Below are 22,954 nucleotides of genomic sequence, written 5' to 3' on the forward strand. Positions count from 1 at the left end.
ACTAGTAATACGTCGTAACAATAAATATTGCACGTATATATGTGCGTGTATATATAATATATACATAATATTTATATGAATATTAAAACATTCATAAAAAATATATATCTCTTGTGTGATCATCCCTTTTTTGGCCACATCGAAGTAGAGTTCACATAGATTTGCGTGCAGTTCCATTGATTAATTCCTGAGAAGTATTCGATTCTTTCTCGGTAATTTTCTTGTGCGATGAGACTTTCGGAAGACGTGGTGCGATTAATAGTATAGCTAAACCGATTATATGTAGAAACAGGTATACAGACCTAGAAGAGGAAAATATATTAGTATATCATGATTTTCTTGCAATTACACACATAAAGCAAAAGTAGTACAATTATTACTTACAGGTACATCATGATACTTGGCATAAATTCCAAGAGTATAAAGCTGAATGTTATGTAGGCCATCAAAATTCGCGTTGAAATAAACGTAAGCGCATCGTAAAGGAACTTCATTCTCTTGGAGACAAGGAAGTATGGTCGTATATTACGACGAGCCTATTGTAAAAAATAAACAAAGGCTTGTTACTAATCAAGTAATAACAAAATATTACATTCAGTACTATTACAAATGTTTCTTACGGCTCGTGCCACTAAAGTGAAAAAGGCTCCGTTGGCGAATGTTAAATAATAACCGGGATAAAATCCATGCCACAAGGCAGAAAGGGCATATGTGAATACAAGTTTATTGTGATCTACCCTTTCATATACGATCGACCTAAGCCATCTATTAGTTCCTTTATTCCAATGTTCGATACTCTCTTTTAAATTAAGAGACATCTGAAAGATAAAATTATATTTAGAGCACAAAGTACCATAAATAATAAAACGACTATTTAAAGTTAAATAAATAAACGTATAGATTGATGAGTAAATATATCATAACTTCTGTGATGAGCTCAATGAATTAAGTTTAAGCGATGTCGTCACTGCCAAGATAATGATGTCATGTAAATATATCTATACTGAAAGCTTTCGAAAATAATTCGGCTAAATTTGATGTATAATCTATTTTAAAATAGATTCTACTTCTAAACTGTTCGTTATGAAAAATTTACCTCGAAACCATAGACATCAACATTAGAGGCTAAATCCCATTTAGCTTCACCATTCTCGTCATATCCATTAAAACCAATCCCAGAATTATTGCAGATCGCATCGGAGAAGATCCACGCATGATAGTATTTAAAACGAATTAGCATAGTGGTCACCATCAAGTACCACATCTTGTAAAACACCGACGTATTTTGTAAGAAGTCATCGTCTGTAAATAAAATAAAGTTTAATCAGTAGGCGCAACGTGAGGTGATGATGAATATTAAAGAGACACGTGATTCGAACCTTTTAGCTTTTCAATTCGATACGTTGGAAAGAAAATCACGAACATAATCGCGCACAACATGCTCACTACGACCTTCTTTATTACGACCGGTATCGGGGATGGTTCCAGAATTATTTCATTATAACGATCGGAATTTTTATCATAGCCCTTAAAAGAAAAAAAAAATCAAATTTTTACTCTATTCATTGATTCACTGTCTTTTTCTTTTTGCTCTTCGTTGCTGTTATTGAGAGTGGACAGATAAGAACAATGATTGAACAATATTCTAACCGTCAAAGCTTTCGTTCCAGCTAAATTACGTCCATGAATAAAATCGATGTAATCACGATAAAATATCACCGGTCCAACCATCAATGCTTGAAAATGGAAGACGTAGCTGAAGTACTCTAACGTTGTTGGCATCTTTCTAAAATAAGTCATGCATATAACAAACTGGATTTGACCGCAGATAGCGAGCAAATAAAATGATAAATGTAGATTCACCCATAACATGACTACCATTATTCTTGAATAGAAATGAAAGTTACATATGATGCATGCACATGATGTATTTTTCTGGGCATGGCATGTTGTGCATTATATAATTAATGTTGTAGAATAAACGGCCGGTTAAGGAAGACGTCAACTCACTTCACGGCTTGATGACGTTGCGTTGGCGTAAGTTCCTCTTCACGTCGCATTAACCCATCATGTACGCTGTACGCGAGGCTGGTTACTTTCTGCGTTATCACCATAAGTGGTCCTGCAATGCACGAGATGTAACGAGATCTTTATTTAGAAGAACATATTTATTATAAACCATATCCGTCCATGTACTATATCCGTGTTACATATTTATGACTGTTAAAATTTAACGACTGTTAAAGCTCTGACATTATAATAACCTACAAAAAAGAAAATAAATCTTAAGAAGTATAAATAACAGTATCTTTAAATCGACCCTGATCGACGAAACGTTCCGGTAATAAAAGATTTTATAATTTACATTTCGATTTAGTAATCAGCTTGTATCATAAAATAATTATGAAGTACCCAAATTGAGTGAAGTTTTTCCATTATTTAGATCTCTAAAACGATCGCTAATTGCACCGGATCGAATATTCGATAGATCACGTGGTAAACAATCTTGGTTTGACGCGTCATAATCATCTTAAAGATGATACGAGTCTACTTACCAGTAATATCGAGTGTGTACGAGCCGTAATTGTACATCTGTCGATGGTAATGCACGCAAGATAAGTAGAGCAGCGCCGTCGTCAGTACAACCCTGAAACGTATTACAAAGATGAGTTGTTAAGTTCAAGGAACGATCATTGACCGTTAGAACGAGGATAAACGTGAAAAGGCTTCGGCCTTTAACATTTCATGTTCATTTGTAATTCGTAGGTTAAATTAACACATGAGTGTTTCTTTAGTTTATCACTGGGAGGGGTGAAGATGAAAAGGAAAAAAAATCATTTGAATTCTGCATAAAGTTCATTTACTACGATTACTAAGTAAATACAACTCGGATTGAACGAAAGTCATAAAAAACAATGTACACGATGAAGTAAATATGCAAATTTCTTTTATGAATAGATTGAATATAATTATCCTTAATATTACTAAAAACATTAAATGACAATAATATTTTTGCATTTTTGTAGGTTATGTATTGAAAAATATGTTTGTAATTTATTCAAACAAAGGTAAAATAACTCTATTGTTATATTATCTTCGGAACAAAATTACACGTGTTTAAATTTATTAAACTGATAACGTAAGAAACAAGATATTTTACACTCTGATAAAGTTTAGAGCACGCTAAGCGGATATTTGCAAATCTTTATTTATAGAATGCTTGTTCTATTCAATATTCTTCCATGCTCACAAGATGAATATGGCAATTTTGTAAATATTAAACTCTACTGAATTACATATCTCAACATAATTTACATATTTTTGGAGTTAGTGGAACTCTTCCAACTAATCTGGGAATACTTTCTGCATTCATGTATGGAAAGTTACCATGATGTATAGAGTAACCAATATAACAAATTAACATATCTGCAATATGTTTAATTGTAATGAAGGTATCGTTATAAGTAACTTGCCTCTGTATATTACGAGGATTTTGTGTACGCATTGCTATGTAACATAAGGCGGGAAGGCCTGCAAGGTGTATCGCCTGCCTGAAAAGATACGAGTTTCCGTTTTTAATGAAGCAAATTGGTTAAATTAGCGTAGGGAGGGTACATGAAATCCTGCAAACACTTTCTTTTCTCCTGTGCTATGATATGCAATTACTTCTATTGTACAGAATGTTCAATCTTAATTAATGCAATACGTAACGTTATAAATTTTTTTTTTTAAACGTTTTTCAATGTAAAATGAAAATTATTTGTTTACATGCTAGAGTCGAGCGGCCTCATTTAATCTTTGTAATAATTGGCGAGTACTGTATGATATCAAGTATTTATCTCGAACGTACTATAAGCTACGTAATCGTATTTTGCGATAAGGATTAAGCTATATTATATAAAAAGCACTACTTGACTGCAGAAAATATATGGTACATTTTCACGTTGCTTCATTTTACATTTCTATTAGAGCTAACTCAAGATTGCATTTAATGCATTTTGCATTAATTAATCGTGAACACCTCGTACATAGCATGAGCGTAGAACGAACTTTCTGCACAACACTTCCATGCTTATCAAAGCTACAAGCTTTTCCTGAACTAATTGATTTATCTTTATTCACGTAGGTTTGTTTACCTGCCAAAGCAGAAATATCCAAGCATGAGGCCGATGACGAGACCAAATACATGTCTGGTTGCTGGTGTTACGGTAGCAGGACTAAGAAAAGTTCTTAAAAATCCAGCCAATATCAGTGCTGTGAACTGTGTTAGTAGAAAATTCACCTGCACACAAAGGAGAAAATATACGTGTTATGTTATTGGTGAATGTAACACTGCATAAAAATATAATAATATTAAAAAAATAATATAATTTTCAAATTAATTCTATTTATTCCGTTAATGTTCACTTTAAGATGTTTAAATAGTAATTAGAAATTTGTTAAATATTACTGTAACAAATTTTTATACTAGGGGAACATTTGACGTTATTCGATAATATTTTAATTAATCATGTGCAAAAGATATCATATTTAAATAAGATTTTCTTCATTTCCAGATTATCAATCCTAATCTTAACAGATGTTAGAGTACATCAGATTGTCTCAGACTGATTAAACAATCAGATCAATTGATTTACAAAATGTCGAAGTGGATGTTGCCCAGTTCGCCATTGCAGATCGATTATAATCGCAAACGAATGATAATATTATGCCATGTGTAAAAGTATTCTTTAATTTTTTATTACCAAACAGCGTGTTCATGAGAAAGCTGTTCAACTTTATCAGATACAACGTCCATCAAACGTATAGCAGTGGTAGATAATTATACTGACATGTAAATACACTTTGCTGTACTGATTACTTTAATAAGCAACCAGTGCAGGTCACATAAAGACTATTTCTTCTTCAAATACGAATTATAATGATTACAGTAAGTTTTACAAAAACATGACACACAAACTTCAAGATAAATGTATAATCATATTACGAGTAAAAAGTATCACTTCTTCCCGTAACATTTTTTTGTTATGTTAAGAAAGTCCCTGAAACGTCAAATGATACTTAAGGAAAGATATATATAGGTATTTGTGTACACATGTCAAATAACACCTATTTGCATTGTTGCTTTACTACAAACAATTTATAATCTTATCCACACTAATATTCTATGATTGACTATTTGAAAATGAAAACGCAGTAATTTATATTTGTTATCAGAAATTTCTCCTATTTCAAACATTCCAAAAAATATTCTATACGTTCTATCAAGCACTAGAAACAAAATAAGGGACAAGAAAGTATAATTAAATTCGGCAGGTGATTTTCAATCCTTTTCGTTTCTAAAATGTAAATACTTGCCAAAAGGTATAATACTTGTTTCGGTGATATAAGAAAGAAGAAAAGAAATAGATATAATTTTGATTGATTTACAAAAATAATAATAGTGTCAAAATCACTAAAAATTCTCAGATACCTACAAATTCTCATAAATAAAATCTTTAAAAATTTTCACAGATACCTAAAAGTTTTCTACTGCTTGAAAACCGCTAAATTCAGTTTCAATATCCACTTAATTTGACAACAATTCAATTAACAAAAATTGAGATAATTCTGTCGCCTTTAAAATTTATTATTCTATTTTCAGAAAGCATGTCAAATTATAGCACCAATAAAATTCCGGAAACATCAAAAATTTGTAAGAATAAATTAACGTATACCTACAATCACAAATTATAATGTCCGTCCAACAACTTTGACTGTGGTTTTGTAACTAATGGAAACTGACAAACGAAGAATGTATATTTGTTTTGTTTCCTCAGTCAGATCTCGCGGGGAATAACTGAACCAATCTAGTGATAATGATGAATACCCTTTTATGTTGTACACGCGAGATTAAACTGTTATCATTGTCTCATGGACAATTTTGTCGCGTGATCAACATCTCGCGTAAGTAAATTAAAACTCCAAAAACGGTGATCGAGAAACATAGAAATTCTGAGTCACTACTTTGATCTCTACGGGCTTCCCCGGTTCACAAAGAACAACAGAACACTATTATACCGATACGAAGTACGAAGGCCACGTATGAAAGGGAACACGTTACTTTGTATCATCGCTATTGTTATAAGGTGTTCATAATACATTGTATTCATAGAATAAAGCATGATTTAAAAAAAAAAATAACTAAAAGGAGAAGATTACAAATTGCGCTGACAGAGAGTTCTATTTTTCAGGGCTATGTTATGTTATAATAGATTCCAACGTAACTTCATTATGGTAACTGTGATGCAATATGATACAATTAAGTAACCGATATATTAATACAATATATTATATACGTTATAATATAATATGAATAATAATATATTAATTATTATTATATTATAATATATTTATATTAATATATTCATTAAGAATGGGTTTTTCGAAAAATGGGAACCTCAAAACCCTTTGAAATCCTTCGAAATCCAAGAAAGCTTGAAGTTTCGAGAATTCGAAATTGTATTTCTGTTTATTCAAAATTTTCGAAATTCAAGTAAGAAAAAATATAAAATCTCTTTTAAAAAAAGTGTACTCTCTGAAATACTTATCAATAACATCAGTACTATAATCGACACAAAAAAGAAATAATAATAATTGGATCCAGAAAAATTTGAATATTAATGTTCTTAAATATTATTATATATTGTACTCTTATTGTATATCTCTGTGTTTTGTTTTGTTTACAACATTCCAACATTCTTTTACTAGCTTAACAAATTCTTTCATTCCCTATGCATCTTAACAACATCACAGCTGACAAAATGAAATTGGAAATGACTAATTGTAAGAATATATAATCAATGGAATGTCAGTACGCATTTCATATATTCTAATCGAACGTGTGTGATAAGCGGTGACAGACAATTTAACTGTATTCGCATTGGTGACCCCCGATGACCCACACAGCGGACTTCCCCAACACAGAGCGAGTTGATTAAAACCGGATAAGAAACCCACGGTGATCCCCCGGCTAGTAGTACTACAAAGGAAACAGGGAAAAAGCTTCAAGCTAAAATTCGTATATAAGAGCAAGCTGTCGCCGGATGTATCATAATTCGATCAGCTCCTCAGACAAGAGCATAGCGATCTTGTGCCTAAGTGTTCAAAACGAACCAAGCAACTCCTTCAAGATGAAATCCAACGCTGTATTTGCTCTTGCTCTCTTCTGCGCTGTTGCACTCGCAGCTGCCCAAACGGAAACCGGGGAACAAGTATATGTGGAAGAATCATATGTAAGTATACTTTATTCTATTGGATCAATTTTGAAATTGTTATTATATATGGAAATATTAAATGCAATACCTGAATGATACCAGTCTGAGGATAATACCTGTCCATTACTTTCTCGTTTGTCTTATATTAAAACGTGGTATACTAAACCATAGAGAAATTTGTAATTGTATTATAATTTGAAGATTAAATTTTGTCTGATAGAAGATGCAGATATACCTCTGACAGTAATTTAAAAAGTTTTTAAGTCATCATTTAATTGTAGATTTCGTATGTACTTATTTAATCTTCTGTAAAAGAGAAAAATATATGTTTAGTCTGTTAGCTAAAAGAAATATGTTATATTCAGAGATCAATACTTTTGAATCTTGAAACACTCGCATATACTCGTAATGCCGTGACCAAAGAAATATATTACATAAAGAAAAAAGGAATGATACAGAGATCATAGAATATCAGTGTCATGATTTTAATAAACTGGTATCATCAAACTATCTAGTATTAAATAAACAAAGTCCTGAAGTTCACATCAAATGCTATTTTTTATACCATGTACCAAGAAAATTTTAAAATTCATATCAAAAGTCTGGCACCAGCATCAAGAATTAACAACAATTCTAAGATTCGTATCAAAAACCATTTCTTACCTCAATTACCATTAACTAAAGTCCTAAAATATTCTCACAGCTATCACCCTGTATCATCTCCTCCTAACAATCCTCAACAACTTCTCGCTACTCCCCCATCTCAAATCCCTTTTCCCATTAATCCTAAATACGTTCCATCAAGCAAGTTCAAATTCCTTTCCTTATTAATCACGAAGTTATCTCTCCACCAGGAGTCTCCCCGTGTCCGAAGAGAGGCCGATCCCCAGGGGTCCATCGTCCTCCACGGAAAAAAACCCTTGAGCGGACCTGACCGTAGACCAACCTTGAGCGCGGACTATGAACATCGTTTCTACGACAAGAACGGAGTGAACGCAAATGCTTATGGTGGAATAATCAAGCAACCAGGACAACATGCCACGTCTCGCGCTGGCCTTTCGCTCGAAAAGAACTATAAGAACGGCTTCATCAGGGGATACAGCGATGTCCAACGTGGTTCAGGCGGCAGATACTCGCCAAACGTTGGAATTGATGGTGGATTCCGATTCAGACGAGACGTTGACAACGTCGAAGAAGAGCAGGAGGAAGAAGAGGTAATGGAAGGACACGAGCAAGGATACTAAGCACTCGTTTTTCATTTGGTTCACCAAATCTCGAAAATTCTTTTTCACATTAATCCCAAATACGTTTCACCAAGCATATTGTAGTCCCTTTCCTCATTAATCGCGAAGTTTTCTCTCCACCAGGAGTCTCCCCGTGTCCGAAGAGAGGCCGATCCCCAGGGATCCATTGTCATCCAAGGACAAAAACCCCTGGGCGGACCTGACCGTAGACCAACCTTGAGCGCGGACTATCAACATCGTTTCTACGACAAGAACGGAATGAACGCAAATGCTTATGGTGGAATAACCAAGCAACCAGGACTACCTGTCATGCCTCACGCTGGCCTTTCGCTCGAAAAGAACTATAGGAATGGCTTCATCAGGGGATACAGCGATGTCCAACGTGGTCCAGGCGGCAGATACTCGCCAAACGTTGGAATTGGTGGTGGATTCCGATTCAGACGCGACGTTGACAACGTCGAAGAAGAGCAGGAGGAAGAAGAGGTAATGGAAAGACAGGAGCAAGGATACTAAGAACTCGTTTTTCATTTGGTTCACCAAATCTCGAAAATTCTTTTTCATATTAATCCCAAATACGTTTGACCAAGCATATTGTAGTCCCTTTCCTCATTAATCGCGAAGTTTTCTCTCCACCAGGTGTCTCCCCGTGTCCGAAGGGAGGCCGATCCCCAGGGATCCATCGTCCTGCAAGGACAAAAACCCTTGGGCGGACCTGACCGTAGACCAACCTTGAGCGCGGACTATCAACATCGTTTCTACGACAAGAACGGAATGAACGCAAATGCTTATGGTGGAATAACCAAGCAACCAGGACTACCTGTCATGCCTCGCGCTGGCCTTTCGCTTGAAAAGAACTATAAGAACGGCTTCATCAGGGGATACAGCGATGTCCAACGTGGTCCAGGCGGCAGATACTCGCCAAACGTTGGAATTGGTGGTGGATTCAGATTCAGGCGCGACGTTGACAATGTCGAAGAAGAGCAGGGGGAAGAACAGGTGGTGGAAGAACAGGAGCAAGAATACTAGGAGCGCGTTTCTCACTTGGATCACCAAATCTCGACAATGGCTCATACTGACTGCATTTATTAGCATTTAACGATTATTTATTTTGCATTTATTTTGTTGCGATTCATGTATTTTAAGCGGTATTCCACTAATTGGTAAGACTACGGATTGTACATATTGTTATTATTGAATAAATATAATGGAATAAATCAAATCGACCAATTTTTTTCTACCGATTTTTTCTGGCCACTATCGACTAAGGGTAAACGAACTTGTCCAGTGCGAATGAACTTTTAGTATGCTGAGTATAAATGATAAGCGTTTGGAATAGAGCTACAGCTCTTGATAGCCTGGCTCGCGAGCAATGAGGTTACAGTTGCTCCAATACACGTATAATAGTGGATGTTACGAGATATAATAAAGTGTCTTTAATGATTTATTTGGATCGGTATGATTTTCACCACTTTTTGTTTATTATCTCCTTTTTTTCTTCTTCCTTGAACAAGGATATTGGGTTAATTGTCTGACTTACTTCCCTCTTTTTATTTCCAAAAATAAGAACACAGTAATTAATAAGAAAAAGAGGAGATAAAAATAATAACGAACATTGTTGATTTTTATTCTATTACTACTATTTTTAGAAATATGCATCCAGTTGTGAAAAGAAATAAATGATAGATAGGAGAAAAGGATATAAAATCAATCAACAGATAGAATTCGTTTCGAAACAAGATATTTAAATGGAAATACCGAATTCTGAATATGAATAAATGATACGACGTACTGCCGATCTATCTTAATTTTATGACTGAAAAACAAACACCATAATTGGTCAAGGTTAATCGGTCATTGAATGTTACCGATAAAAGTACGGACCGAAGCAGCGAGCTAACAAAATTTATGGAATAATTAATTCGAGCAATTTTAAAACGATCGTAAAAAGCGACAGTCTGATAGCAAAATACTATAACACTTGGTTATGAAACGTTTAAAGAGGCAGCAGCTTGTAACGGAATAAACTGGGTCTCTGATGTACCAACGTGAAAAAAAAAGATTTTCCAAGCCAATAATTTATATATAACCTGCCAATAGTCGATGTTATAAAAAGTACTATAACAAATAGATTTAACCTACACGATCGCTATAAGTCGTCAAACAGTATCGTAACACCCTAAGCACCATTATCTATTTGAACTTCGTTTGATAATCGTTCGATGTAGAATGACCAATTGAGAACGTTAATACACACGTGACTGTGTTTCATCAAGTCATTGTAATTGTGATAAATTTCGCTTTACACTCAAGACGTAAGAATTGCAAGTTGAATTCATCGAATACGAGCATCGTCGACGGTCGACGATACTTGTATGACTTTTAGAACGTCTATAAAAATATATCGGGCATACAGAATTTATGATTCCATTGTTAGCAAGAAATGAGTACAGATAATTTTACATTAAGGTTACGAAATGATGCCTACTATGATTCGATTAATAGTTCAATAATCATCGAAGCATAAACGCTAAGATGTAGCTGGCAGTGCACAGTAAAGGCAGCTTTCAACTGCTATTTGAAATAGTACTTCTAAACGTGCATTAGTGAAACATACAATAACAAAATACTATAAGATAACGATAACATAGCAGTTTTCAATTATCCAATTCTAACCAAGGATCTTCAATCATTCTTTTTTACAATCAGATCATCACATGATGAATTTTCTTTCTCCTTCCAAGGAGATGAATTATTATATAAAAACGCAATTAAAGATAGTGTTTCATAACTTTTTCCTCAATTTCTGGCACACATTTAACCATCCATATATTAATTTCTTTATGCCAGTGTTTTATAAAAGGTCTTTTGTAGCGTTACTAAGAAATTATTTTATCAGTTAAATAACTTCTTAAGTAGATAATAATATATGTAATATCTAGATTATATGCTGGATTTTCTTCAATCAAGTTTCTTCAATTTTTCTATCTTAGCAAGTACAGAGGTGCATTGATCTAATAGAAGGAGATTCTTCTTTTGTTTTGTCAGCAAATCTGAGCATTTTATTCTCAATGCTGACTGTTAAGCGATTCTATTGTTCACGCTAGATTTCTGTAGAAATTGTTTTGTTCGATTCTAGTAATTCAAGGTGTATTATATACCTTGTATATCCCATCCAATACTTGCATTGTTAACAGGTTGCTGGCTAAATTTCGCAACTGTACAATATTTTTCTGGATGTAACCATTCATTTTTACGTTTAACATTATACACGTATCATTAATTTTTTTATTTTCTGTCACAATTCTATCCAAGAATATTTCTTAAGGTTTCTCAAATGAGATTGAGACTCACGACATTTATCCTTGTAAGAAATTTATAGACGATTCAGAGACGTCCAAGAGCCAGTTCTTCGATTCTCACAATTGGATTTTGTAACTGTAATTTCCATTCTAGAAATCTTTAAATCTTTGATATATTTGACGTGTACCAATTACACTTCTCTCATAAACTTCATGTATATATATTGCAACTGTTATAGCTGCATTTTTCCCTCCATTGAATTATTCATATACTATATATGCTAATACTATACTATTCATCTACTATATATAAGAGCAACTTCACTGGTATGTAGTGTAAGATTTTGCAAAAACGATAAACCTAAAACAACAAGCTACGATATGTACATAAGTAGGATAATATTAATACAAACATGAACACTACGAATAGCTCTAACTCTAATATTATCACTAGTTAGATAATTAAAATGGTACGATAAAAATAAAGAATTGTGTTTACATTTTTATCGCAATAAAGGTCGATATTAATTAGGTTGGAGACATGTGCATGGATTTGGTAAATATAATAATAAAAAAAATTTTAACCCCGTTATTTTAATATATTTCGTAAATTATTAATGTGAGATTTGCTTTTTTAAAAATATGAAATAATACAGAAAATATTCTAAAGTTTACTTCACTCTACACCTATTACGAATAAGAAATTTATATCTATTCAATTTTCATTTGTAACTGAAGCTGTACTACACCTAATTTTCATTATACTTTGAATTTATAAAATCTGCAGTGTTACGTGTTAAATTTTCATATTCATTTCACAGAAATCCAACATAGGATCGTATGAAAGTTGAATTTAAAATTCCATTAAAAACGAGAACGGTGACACAAAAGATACGCGAATACGAAGTCGTGCGAATTAATTCGCATATTATAAGGAAAACGAAAAACAAGTAAAGCACGACATGAAATTAATCATTATATATAAGCTCACAAAAGTAAATGATTTTATCTCGTCATTCGACCAATCACCTAAAGGCAGAACGTCGTACCATCGAGCAAAGTACTAAACTTTATGTTAAAACTGTATTTTGTCATCACGTTGACAATTATTAAGTCACAGATTATTCTCCTATCGTGCAAAATATTCGATTTTTCTTAGATTTGCTTTTTATTTATCTTGTCTTCGTTAAAAGCGTCATAAACTTTCAAAAAATCAGTTTTTGTTAAAAATATTAAATCTCCTTTGACCATCCATTTAATTTTATTCGAGTAATTCTATTCCTGTTCCCAAGGAATTATAGCTTAGAACTAAAATACTCCTCTTTTAGTTCTAAATCCTCAATAATTAAATATATATAAATTTGAAAATATAAAATAGATGTATGTTTAAAATGAAATAATTAAATATTCCATTTAAATTTCTCAACGCTATCTGCTATATCAAGAGAAGCATGAATCTATACAGTTGGACCTAACTACCCTGAACTCCCTACTAACTCTATTATTTCCAATGAATCTTCGAGCTATCCTTTTAAATCAAGCTAAACCAGCACTCGTAGGATTATCCTTCTCCTGGATTCGTGATACCCGACCATTTCTCAAGCTCTTTCGAGAAAGACTTTTCCACGTGGCCATTACATTCCAGAGGTATACGTATACGTACTAAAACGCAGATCCGTTTTGAACAAAGCCGTCAGTGACGAATAACTTTCCTACGTGGCCAATGAAATGTGATAACGCCAACCGTGAGATCACTTACGTGATTGATTCTGCGATCGCGTGCAGATTTTCCTTCACCCTCGTTAGACTACTTTCGTGATTAACCGATTATAGTGCACTAACTCTGCGCACGCATACTACAGCATGCTGTGATAGCACATATTAATACGGTCATTGAAACGTTACCATTTCATGCTAACACGACAACGACCTTTCATACGATACTACGCTCGTTAAAAATAGCGGAATTCCGTGATGCATGTAAAAAACACTGAATCCGGATAAAAGATCTTCGTGATTTCGATCGATCCACTCTTCGTTTTCTCGTATCGTTTTAAACACAGCTACATTCCGAAATAGAACTGTGGAAGAAAAAAGAATTTTAAAAATAGAATCAGAGAGGTTAACGCATGTTTGTATCATCTTTATCGGCATGAAATTGCAAACTTTTCGAATGTACATATAATTTAATATATCATACCGTGGTGAAAGTAAACTTTGCGTACTTGAAACACCGAATGATCAATTTAATCGTTTACATCGTGGCGTTAGAAACAGCGATAGATTCACTGGTATGACTGTTTCTTTGATTTAAATATAGTAACTAATTCTTCCATCAGAGGCGCCACTGACGACTCGTGCCAATCGATTTGTCAATCGAATATTTTGCGCACCAAGAAAAAAAAAATGCTTATTCATAACTTTTATAAAATATCTTTCTTTGCAAGTCATGAAGAGAATAATCTATATTTTTATTTCCTACGAATAATTCGTCGATCGACAAAACTTGATTGCTTTGATAAATACATCTCGTGCTAAGTTAATTTTATAATCATTTTTTCCCACCTTTGCAATCATGCAATCTCAGATTTGTAATTATACGTTATTTCCTTTTTTCAAGTTTGTCGTAGCTATGCCGAATGCCAGAAATAATCATTTTTTCCCACCTTTGCAATCATGCAATTTCAGATTTGTAATTATACGTTATTTCCTTTTTTCAAGTTTGTCGTAGCTATGCCGAATGCCAGACTCGAAGAGAAACAGTCCATCAACTTCCTGAATGAGTTAATTGGTCCTCCAAGACCTAATTAGATTTTAGAGTGTCCTGTTCACGAATGACTGAATTGAAGAGTCGTAGAACAAAAGATCACGTGAGATTCAAGATCTCAGGAATAACCAAGAAACTATACGAATCTAGTACACGACATGTCTGAGAAAACCATATGCCTACTGATACGCAAGAAGGCTATCTCCTTGCCAATGGTTTCTTACACGTGGGAACCACGTTCATTTTTTCTCGTTGTCACGGGCTATTTCGCGTTAATCGAAACAAGCAACGGCGACGAAAGGGGAAAGCAATTAATGTAACGGTATTTAAACTTATACACTTACGTACGAGACGTACGGATCTTAAATTGCATTCTCTAGCCTGTAACAGTTACTTGAATGACGCAACGGTACCTGCTGTTCTTGTGCAAAAGCGAAGACGAAGACCTCAAACGGTTAAGTTATTTCTTATTTCAACTACAAGATACGGTATCGGCCAGGTCTGGATTTCCAAGTGCCATCCAATTAGAGATTTACCAGGGAAAAAACGTATGTACGGTTGAGAAAGCTTTGTAGTTTATGCCACAACACAGAAGACTCTCCTGATTGCCATCGTAGAGAGGATGAATACAAGGCCATCTGTCGACGTTCAGATGTGGATAATCAATTTCATAAAGCGACGTTAACACTTTCACTGATGTATGGACATTAATTCAGTTGTGGAATCACGATTAGAAAATTTCTCTTTCGAACTATATAGTATATGAATTACACTTTGTTAACTGTTCTATATGTAACCTTTGTTCTACTTCCCTTTCAAGCGAATTGAATACATTTTATATTGCGAAACGAACAATTGTGAACAAGTATAATGTAGATCTCCATTGACATGCTCTAGTTTTAGTAAACCTAATTTTACGGCTCATAGTTGTGACTATGGATAAATCTTTTCGATTCCACGTAAATCTCGATATTTATTCTGTTCTTAATACCGGACGCTCATCATTCATTCGTTGAATAAATGCATAAAAGTGAAGCACTCTTTATATGAATACTGTTGTTTTTTGTTTGCCTTCTTGCGATGTGAAAAATTATCTGAATTTCACTTTTTATTGGATGAATGCTTGTTTATTCATGTGAACAAGGAAAAACACTATGCATGTATATATGATATATACATAATCTGCAAGTATATTATTAATTCGTCATCCTAATGCAATGCATTTTAATAGATAAAAGTGAAATGATGAAGAATACGAAGAAACCGAAAATTAAATAATAGCTTTTCATGAAATTGCCAAGTCAGCGACTTGCAATGAAGAGAAACGAAAGTATGAAATTATAAGGTGCAGTGAAAGTTTGTTGAAGCGGTATTGAAACTACTAGACTGCACCATGTAGTCTTGGCTTTTCGATGTTAAGTGAACAAGCTCTTCTTGATATTAAAATATAATTACCCTCGTTATTAAGGTAACATCATGATTTAGAAGATTTAAACTTTAATTAGACGAGCATAATAAATTCTAATGCATCGTTAATAGCCTATGATACTGTGTAGTATAGCGAATACATATACATTCTCCATTATTTCGAAATTAATAACACCAAAAAAGACCATTTACTGTTCAAGTCTGATTCTACGATTTTCAAGTCTATTGCAGTGAATTAATATTTGCAAAATATTACAGACCAGGGAGGGATTTATATGGACACGCCCATATGAGAGGAAAGCAAGGTGATTAACAATTTCCATAGTGTTTACACGCAGCCTTCAAGTTAATCTACCTACTATATCAGTGACGATTTACTTTACTGCGAGGGTCCAAGATGAACAAACCACTGTGGACATGATACTCGGCCTAATCATGATGCATACTATTTTTTCATGCGCATCTTTTTAAAACCTTAGTTTCGTTTCCATTACAAATCGTAGCCAAATTAATCAAATGCAACTGCATTCTCAAACGCTATCGAATAATTTTTCGACCCATGTATATGTATCATTCTCACATCAACTATCGATTATCCCACTTCCGATAACATAATAATTTAAGTACGTTTGTTACATAAAAATTGAAATTGTAATAATCTACTCTGTGTACAATTTAAAATGATGAAGAAAAGAAGTCACTACTTCTAAAACATATACAAGATGCTGGACAAAAACATGATAAACAATTTTAAAAAGCAAATCTGCATATTTATGAAAGGTATTAATAGCGATGTATATTGCATGAACATTTATGTGGAAGTAATATTTCACAATGCTTAGAATTAGAGGAATTAATGTCAATTTTTGTTCAAACAAAATCATAATAGCTTAAGTTGCACTTTCGACGTGTTATAAACGTTTGTGCATATCACTGTTGAACTTTGGAATGTGTATAACAGCGCGCGTTAATTTAAATTTGACGTTCATTCATTACTTTTTTATGTTAATTACAAACTCTATCATTCCAAAACAATTTGCTTAATATCGGTGAAAATATAATCACTATTCTGTCATTCAAAGATGATCAAGCTGACTTTATGACAATTCACACGCAATGAGCACATATTAATCGAAGCATAGTCATTAATACCAAGATAATATGATTTCGACAATACTTACTACACGTACAATCATTGAATAATCTTATTTGTTATGCTCTAAAGGAAATGAAGCACTTTCTTTAATCCTGTTTTACTGAAGAATGTGAATCTTAATTGCAGCAACATTTCATATCTTTACGGATAAATAAGAATGGTCAAGTAAATATTACTCGAGCCTTCAGGTTGAAAGAAATACGCATATGCGTTATTTTAAGACCTGATATACAGTAATGCACTCTATGGAACTAAAATGAGAATAAATATATCGGAATAAAGTATTAGAGCGACGTTAGCTGCTAGTTAAACATTCCACATTGCGTTGCAATGATATAATAGCCGAGCTAACTGCGTCAACGAAAATAAAGACATAGAAAAAAGAATGATAACCAATCGAAATACCTGACGTTCGGATTCGGAATAAATTCTTCACTTGCTGAATTACATGACTAACACACAACTCATACAACGCCTGACTAACCATGCTTCGTTTTACAATCTTGATAACAACAAACACCTAGTACGAAAAGTGTAAAAACCTTCATCAGGGTTAATGCGAAATAAGTTATAATTAAAAAAATAATAATGAAAAATGACCGTCGATCTTCGAAATAGCTATGTATTAAGAAAGGAAATGAAAATCATGGTAGAGCATTAATGAGTCACCGATTATTAATCATATCATTTTGAGACGTGTTCTCATCGAAAAGTATATCTATCTAGGATGTTCAGTATTATAACTAACACGAGTGAAGATACAGGAATTACACTGATATCCGAGTCATCTTTTTCGGTTCAGTATATTTTCTAGGCAAACAATATCAAGAAATGATAAAATAAATAATTTCATACAAGGTTTCTATATAACCTATAAGTGTTCAAAATTAGAATTAACTTACAGCAAAAACCTTGATAAGATAAAAATGATATAAAGCGATGAACAAAATTCCTTATTAAACAAAGTAAAATTTACATTCATAATATAGAACAATTAATGAAGTTTCTGTAAGATATTAAACTGACCTCTAATATATTTAAATACATTATAAGTCACCTACGATTATAATCCGGCATTAATGCTCCAAACGTCTCTAGATAAATTTAAATTCATTAAGATAACTTAAAACTGTCTCGAACCTTCAAAAGCAATATGTTAATCACGTATGCGCACAGTTAGCATACTGTGAATTTAGACTAATTAAACGCTATTCAAATTTATTTAAATACGATACACGGCTCATTTAACTGACTGTTCAAGAAAGCATTTAATGTTTCTAGCAACGAATAAAAATGAATAAAACAAGACCATGCAAGATGTGCATAGTTTTATGTCCCTTTCGCCCATAAACATGAATCTCGGGCAATCTAGAGCGAGACTATGTGCCGTCCTGAAACCGGACAAACATGTTTTTCGGAGCATCGGTAATTCGTGCCTCTGTTTAGAATAACGGAACACCTACGGCACGTGATCTTTTTGTCGAGGGCTAGTAGTCCATCGAAACGCAACAGGAACCCTAGTCACGTCGCTTCTCAAAAATAGAGAACGGTCGTGTTTTGTTACACATTCTTCGAACGGCATTACGACTTTAGCTCCTGATGCATTCTTCATTGGAAGGCGATTGTTATATAGGGTGTAAGCATACCTCAATCGCACGTAAACGTTCAAGTTAAAACTTGTTCTTCGGTACGTTAAAAACGAATCAATGGAATTAGCAGCTAAGAAACGGGGTCACTGTGTTATGCTCAGACGATGTCGAATGAATCATACGTAATTATTACTGCGCCGTTACTAGATAGTCGTGGAAAAAAACAATTGCGTATTACTTTCTTCCTCTTCTTCTTCTGTTTACTAACTTCGCATGCTAAAACAATCGGTGTATGTAATAAAAAACCCTGAAAATATTTGTACGTTCATTAAAGATATTCTTCATCCCATTATCAATATTGAAATGGTTCGCAATTAATGTTATAAATAAAAAAAACTGACATTGTCCGTCGCTGACCGAGTAAGTCGGAAGTGTAATTTAAACAAATTCACCGATAAAGTTTCTTGTACGGTATACAATGAACCCCCTTCTTCGAACGTCCTCTTGCATCAAATTGCATTGCTTCCAATCGATGACGTTCAAGTATCTCATGCAGCTCTAAAATTAAGCCTCGACAACAGGTCACGATACCTCGTACGGAAACAAACCTCGACATCGTGTTTAATTTTTCTTTTTCTTCATACGCTCTACAGGTCAAATATTTATATTAATGCATATGCAAATCGCACAACGAGATAGTTCAGTGTAAAAATGATTTGCGTAATCTAAACTCACCCAAATGTTAAGAAGTAAACTAATAAAGAAGCAAAACGTATACATTGTATTTCCTGCGAAGTAACGCCAGGGAATATTATAAATGGTAATGACTGTGTGTATAAATTACCGAAACAAAGTTCATCGTATAAGCTGGTGCTAACTGTTAGTGTTATCAGAGTAAAAGAAAATTTAATATTATTAATAGTGTTAAAAAAAAAAGAAATAGAAAAAACAAAAAAATAAGATCTAACAACAAATGAAAATGTATTATTACCTTGTAATGCACGTCTAAATAAGATTAACTGTAATGTGTAAGGTGTAACTCAGTCGGTATTAGCGATTATTCCACCCATCGTAATCACGATATAATTGCTAATCGTTCGAACTTCATTCGCAACAGCATAACTGCTTCTAACGTCCTATGAATGAAAATAGTGGAAAAAAATTCGACTAAAAATAACACGGAGGAACGACGTTTGAAACGACTCCTTTCGAACCGTTCAACGGCTGCGAAATTGCACCCGCTGCTCGTTACTGCACGGCAATTTTCAGGATACAATTACTACCGTTCAACGGGCAAAAAGGGATAGCCTGACACCTCTAAAATACGTGTCCCCGATTTGTCTGCGTGTGCCAATTTCGAGAAACACCTATAAATGATTAGAGAAATAATTAAATCTGATTGCTAAAAAATAATGAAATTGTATTTAAAAAATATTCGAATATAGCTACTTGTATAAGATATCGGTGTGATATTAGTTATCAAAATGGCGGGTGATTATTATCGAAAATAATATTTACCTTGGCATTTAATAAATATCATACAAATATTTATATAAACAGCTTTTACATGAAAAAGTTCATTTTATTAAAATTTAATTGAAAAATTTCAATAACATTATGCCTTCGTTACTTTTATTCACGGCAAAATGTTAATTTTTTTATATAACCCGTATACGACAGACATTAACCATCCGTGTGAAATTAGTCCACGTTGCACTCAACTTTTCCAACTGTTGCATCCGATAAAGTTCATATAGCATAGATTGTCTCCGAATACACTCACCGGTCATTCTATTTACAGAATATACATATTTCGTGGTACATCGGCTCCTATTGCTTTCACGAATTTCTTTGAAGGACCGCACGTGACTTCACCTGCCTTTTATCGATAACCTTATCGCGCCATGGAATCTCTAAGTATTATCGATAATCGCACGCTAGGACAACGTCAGACCGTGCACGAACTTGATCTTATCAAGGAAACGAATCACACTGAAATCGCATGTTCGCATTGTTAGATTAAACGTCGACATATTTTCACAAAACACACTATGTCCGATGCTATTTTTGATTTTCTTGTCACACCATGTATTTATATACTTTACACACTTTACAGCGTTAAACAGTGTGCTAGAAATTTCGAAAATGAAGGTTTTCTTGTTTAACGTCTAACGTTTGATAAGTCACATAGGAAAGCCAGATAAAGCTAATACGTATAGGAAAAAAAGGCTATGTCCAATCAAAATCGTTTCTTTAATCCAATACAATTTATAGCTATACTGTGTAGAAACTCTACGAAAGCAATTTGAATGATGTTTATACCAATCTTATGCATGTATACCGTATAAATTACAATACAAAGAAGTCGTTAACAAATGGTTAACCCTTCGAATTATTGAATCGGTAGTTGTTGTTCTACACGTTCTTCCTACTATATTATGGACATGCATTGGAACACCTATGTTTATACGAAAGATAACCAACGATGGTTTATGATATTGCTACCTCGATAACGTTAGTTCAAGGCGTGACGAACCTTAACCTTGACGAAGAGAAATCCAGCGTTAAGTACAGCAAGTTCAATCGTAAGAAGAATACTTAGTAAAACCGACAGATATCCAACGTAATCTAAACTTCGATCAATACACGCTCCTTTTGGACGGTAGAGAAGAAATAAGAGAATTGGATATTTTTGAGGAAAGCAAAAGGATAAATTTCTCACCTGGTCAATCGGCAAGTCGATGAAATCAGCAAGCCAAGAAAAAGTTCGAAAACCGTCGTAGTAAACCTCCACGGTCATGGTCATTGTCAATGATCATGCAATCAAACAAATACACGCGCACACACTACCGTGACGTCGGCGTACTTCGGACGATACCAATGTACGCCTTAAAAGACACGGTTCCACTCCGTTCGGTTTCTCTCCCTCGAGGGAATGATCGTTAGAACGCAACGATCGAACTATGACAGTGATGACGCCGTCGACGACGGTTCCTGAAATGCAGCGCCGCTACGTTCCGCGCCGGCTAAGAGACCAGCCGGCATTCAGGGCCGTATCCACAAGTGGCATGATCAATTGCACGTGATGTAGTGAACTGTTGATTCTCGACTCTCTGTTCCACACATAGACGTCCGAATGGTCTCGTAATATCTGGCGTGACTCAAGCATGGTAATTACTGAAATATTTAACAGCCGTGACGAAATTGAAATTTCAAATTATATAATTCTGTTTTTTCGTATTAGTTGTTGATGGTGCGTAGTATAATTGCAACCATAAAATTTAATTAAATTTATAATATCTTTTTAAATAATTTTATTTAAATAAATCAATTTATCGCAATCGTCATTTCTTTTATTATATATCATTCATAAATTTATTAAATCCACGAAAAAATAACATTGATGATATGTAATCAAATAATATCAATAAAAATGAATATTGAACCAAATATTATAAATTCGTCTTATAAATATATTTATAATTCAATACATTTGAAATTTTGTTCAAAATAAATAAATTATAGAATAATTTTGTTTTAATAAAAATTAAAGTTTCTAAAAGATTTTAAAAAAATGTGTAAAAATTGAAAATAATCGATTTGTAAGATCGATACTTAAATAATTATGAGAAATATAAACAAATCAAACAGAAAAACAAGACATATATTATAATCGTAAAAACAAATTATTCTATCACTAAAAGATGACTAGTAAACAAAATTAAACCACCAAGATTTCATTGGATGCTTTTATCAGCCATAGGAATATAATTATCAAGTAGAATCATTTTTAAGTGAATATTGATGAAATGTAGTCTACATATATTAAGTTTTTAAACCAACTTATGTATTTTTATATATTTTAAATATACATATAATAAAACTACATTTGCGTTACATATTAAAATAATCAATTATTACTATACCATTATATACTATTTATTATTGTACACGTATTATTACCTACATATTATTATTATACAATTTAAAATATATAATATGCGATAAAATAACATAACGTTGTAAATCATAATATAACAGTGCATTGGCATGATCAAAAATTGACTACATAATTTATGATGCTTTTTTTATAAATGAATTTCATTACATACATATATGTGTTGATAAATTCCAAAGAAAATAAAATAAAGTGAATTTTTCAAAGTGTTATTTATAGATAAACTATGAACATTTACATTAATATAAGTACGATCT

The 22,954-nt window shown here is 33.3% G+C and overlaps 2 protein-coding genes across 3 annotated transcripts; one reads left to right on the forward strand and one right to left on the reverse strand.

Annotated features, from left to right (window-relative positions):
• Window positions 1-50: 50 nt before the first annotated feature.
• oys (lysophospholipid acyltransferase 6) lies at window positions 51-21,792 on the reverse strand. 2 transcript variants are annotated; one of them, XM_017908535.1, is made up of 11 exons: window positions 21,462-21,792; window positions 4,137-4,282; window positions 3,474-3,551; window positions 2,556-2,647; window positions 2,011-2,122; window positions 1,651-1,786; window positions 1,380-1,527; window positions 1,097-1,302; window positions 621-818; window positions 385-536; window positions 51-302 (listed from the first exon to the last, which is right to left on the reverse strand). In XM_017908535.1, the coding sequence occupies exons 1-11, from the start codon at window positions 21,543-21,545 to the stop codon at window positions 152-154; spliced, it is 1,503 nt and encodes a 500-aa protein (XP_017764024.1). In that variant the 5' UTR covers window positions 21,546-21,792; the 3' UTR covers window positions 51-151. The 2 variants fall into 2 exon arrangements, with proteins under 2 accessions (XP_017764024.1, XP_017764025.1); XM_017908536.1 differs by lacking the exon at window positions 21,462-21,792 and adding an exon at window positions 5,722-5,742.
• Window positions 7,105-9,646, forward strand: LOC108553568 (uncharacterized). Its single transcript, XM_017908537.1, has 4 exons — window positions 7,105-7,274; window positions 8,111-8,470; window positions 8,624-8,983; window positions 9,137-9,646. Exons 1-4 carry the CDS (start codon window positions 7,173-7,175, stop codon window positions 9,524-9,526), a joined length of 1,212 nt encoding a protein of 403 aa, XP_017764026.1. The 5' UTR covers window positions 7,105-7,172; the 3' UTR covers window positions 9,527-9,646.
• Window positions 21,793-22,954: the final 1,162 nt, after the last annotated feature.

This window comes from Eufriesea mexicana, unplaced genomic scaffold (assembly GCF_001483705.2).
Source record: "Eufriesea mexicana isolate 0111107269 unplaced genomic scaffold, ASM148370v2 scaffold11180, whole genome shotgun sequence".
Classification (NCBI taxonomy): Eukaryota; Metazoa; Arthropoda; class Insecta; order Hymenoptera; family Apidae; genus Eufriesea; species Eufriesea mexicana.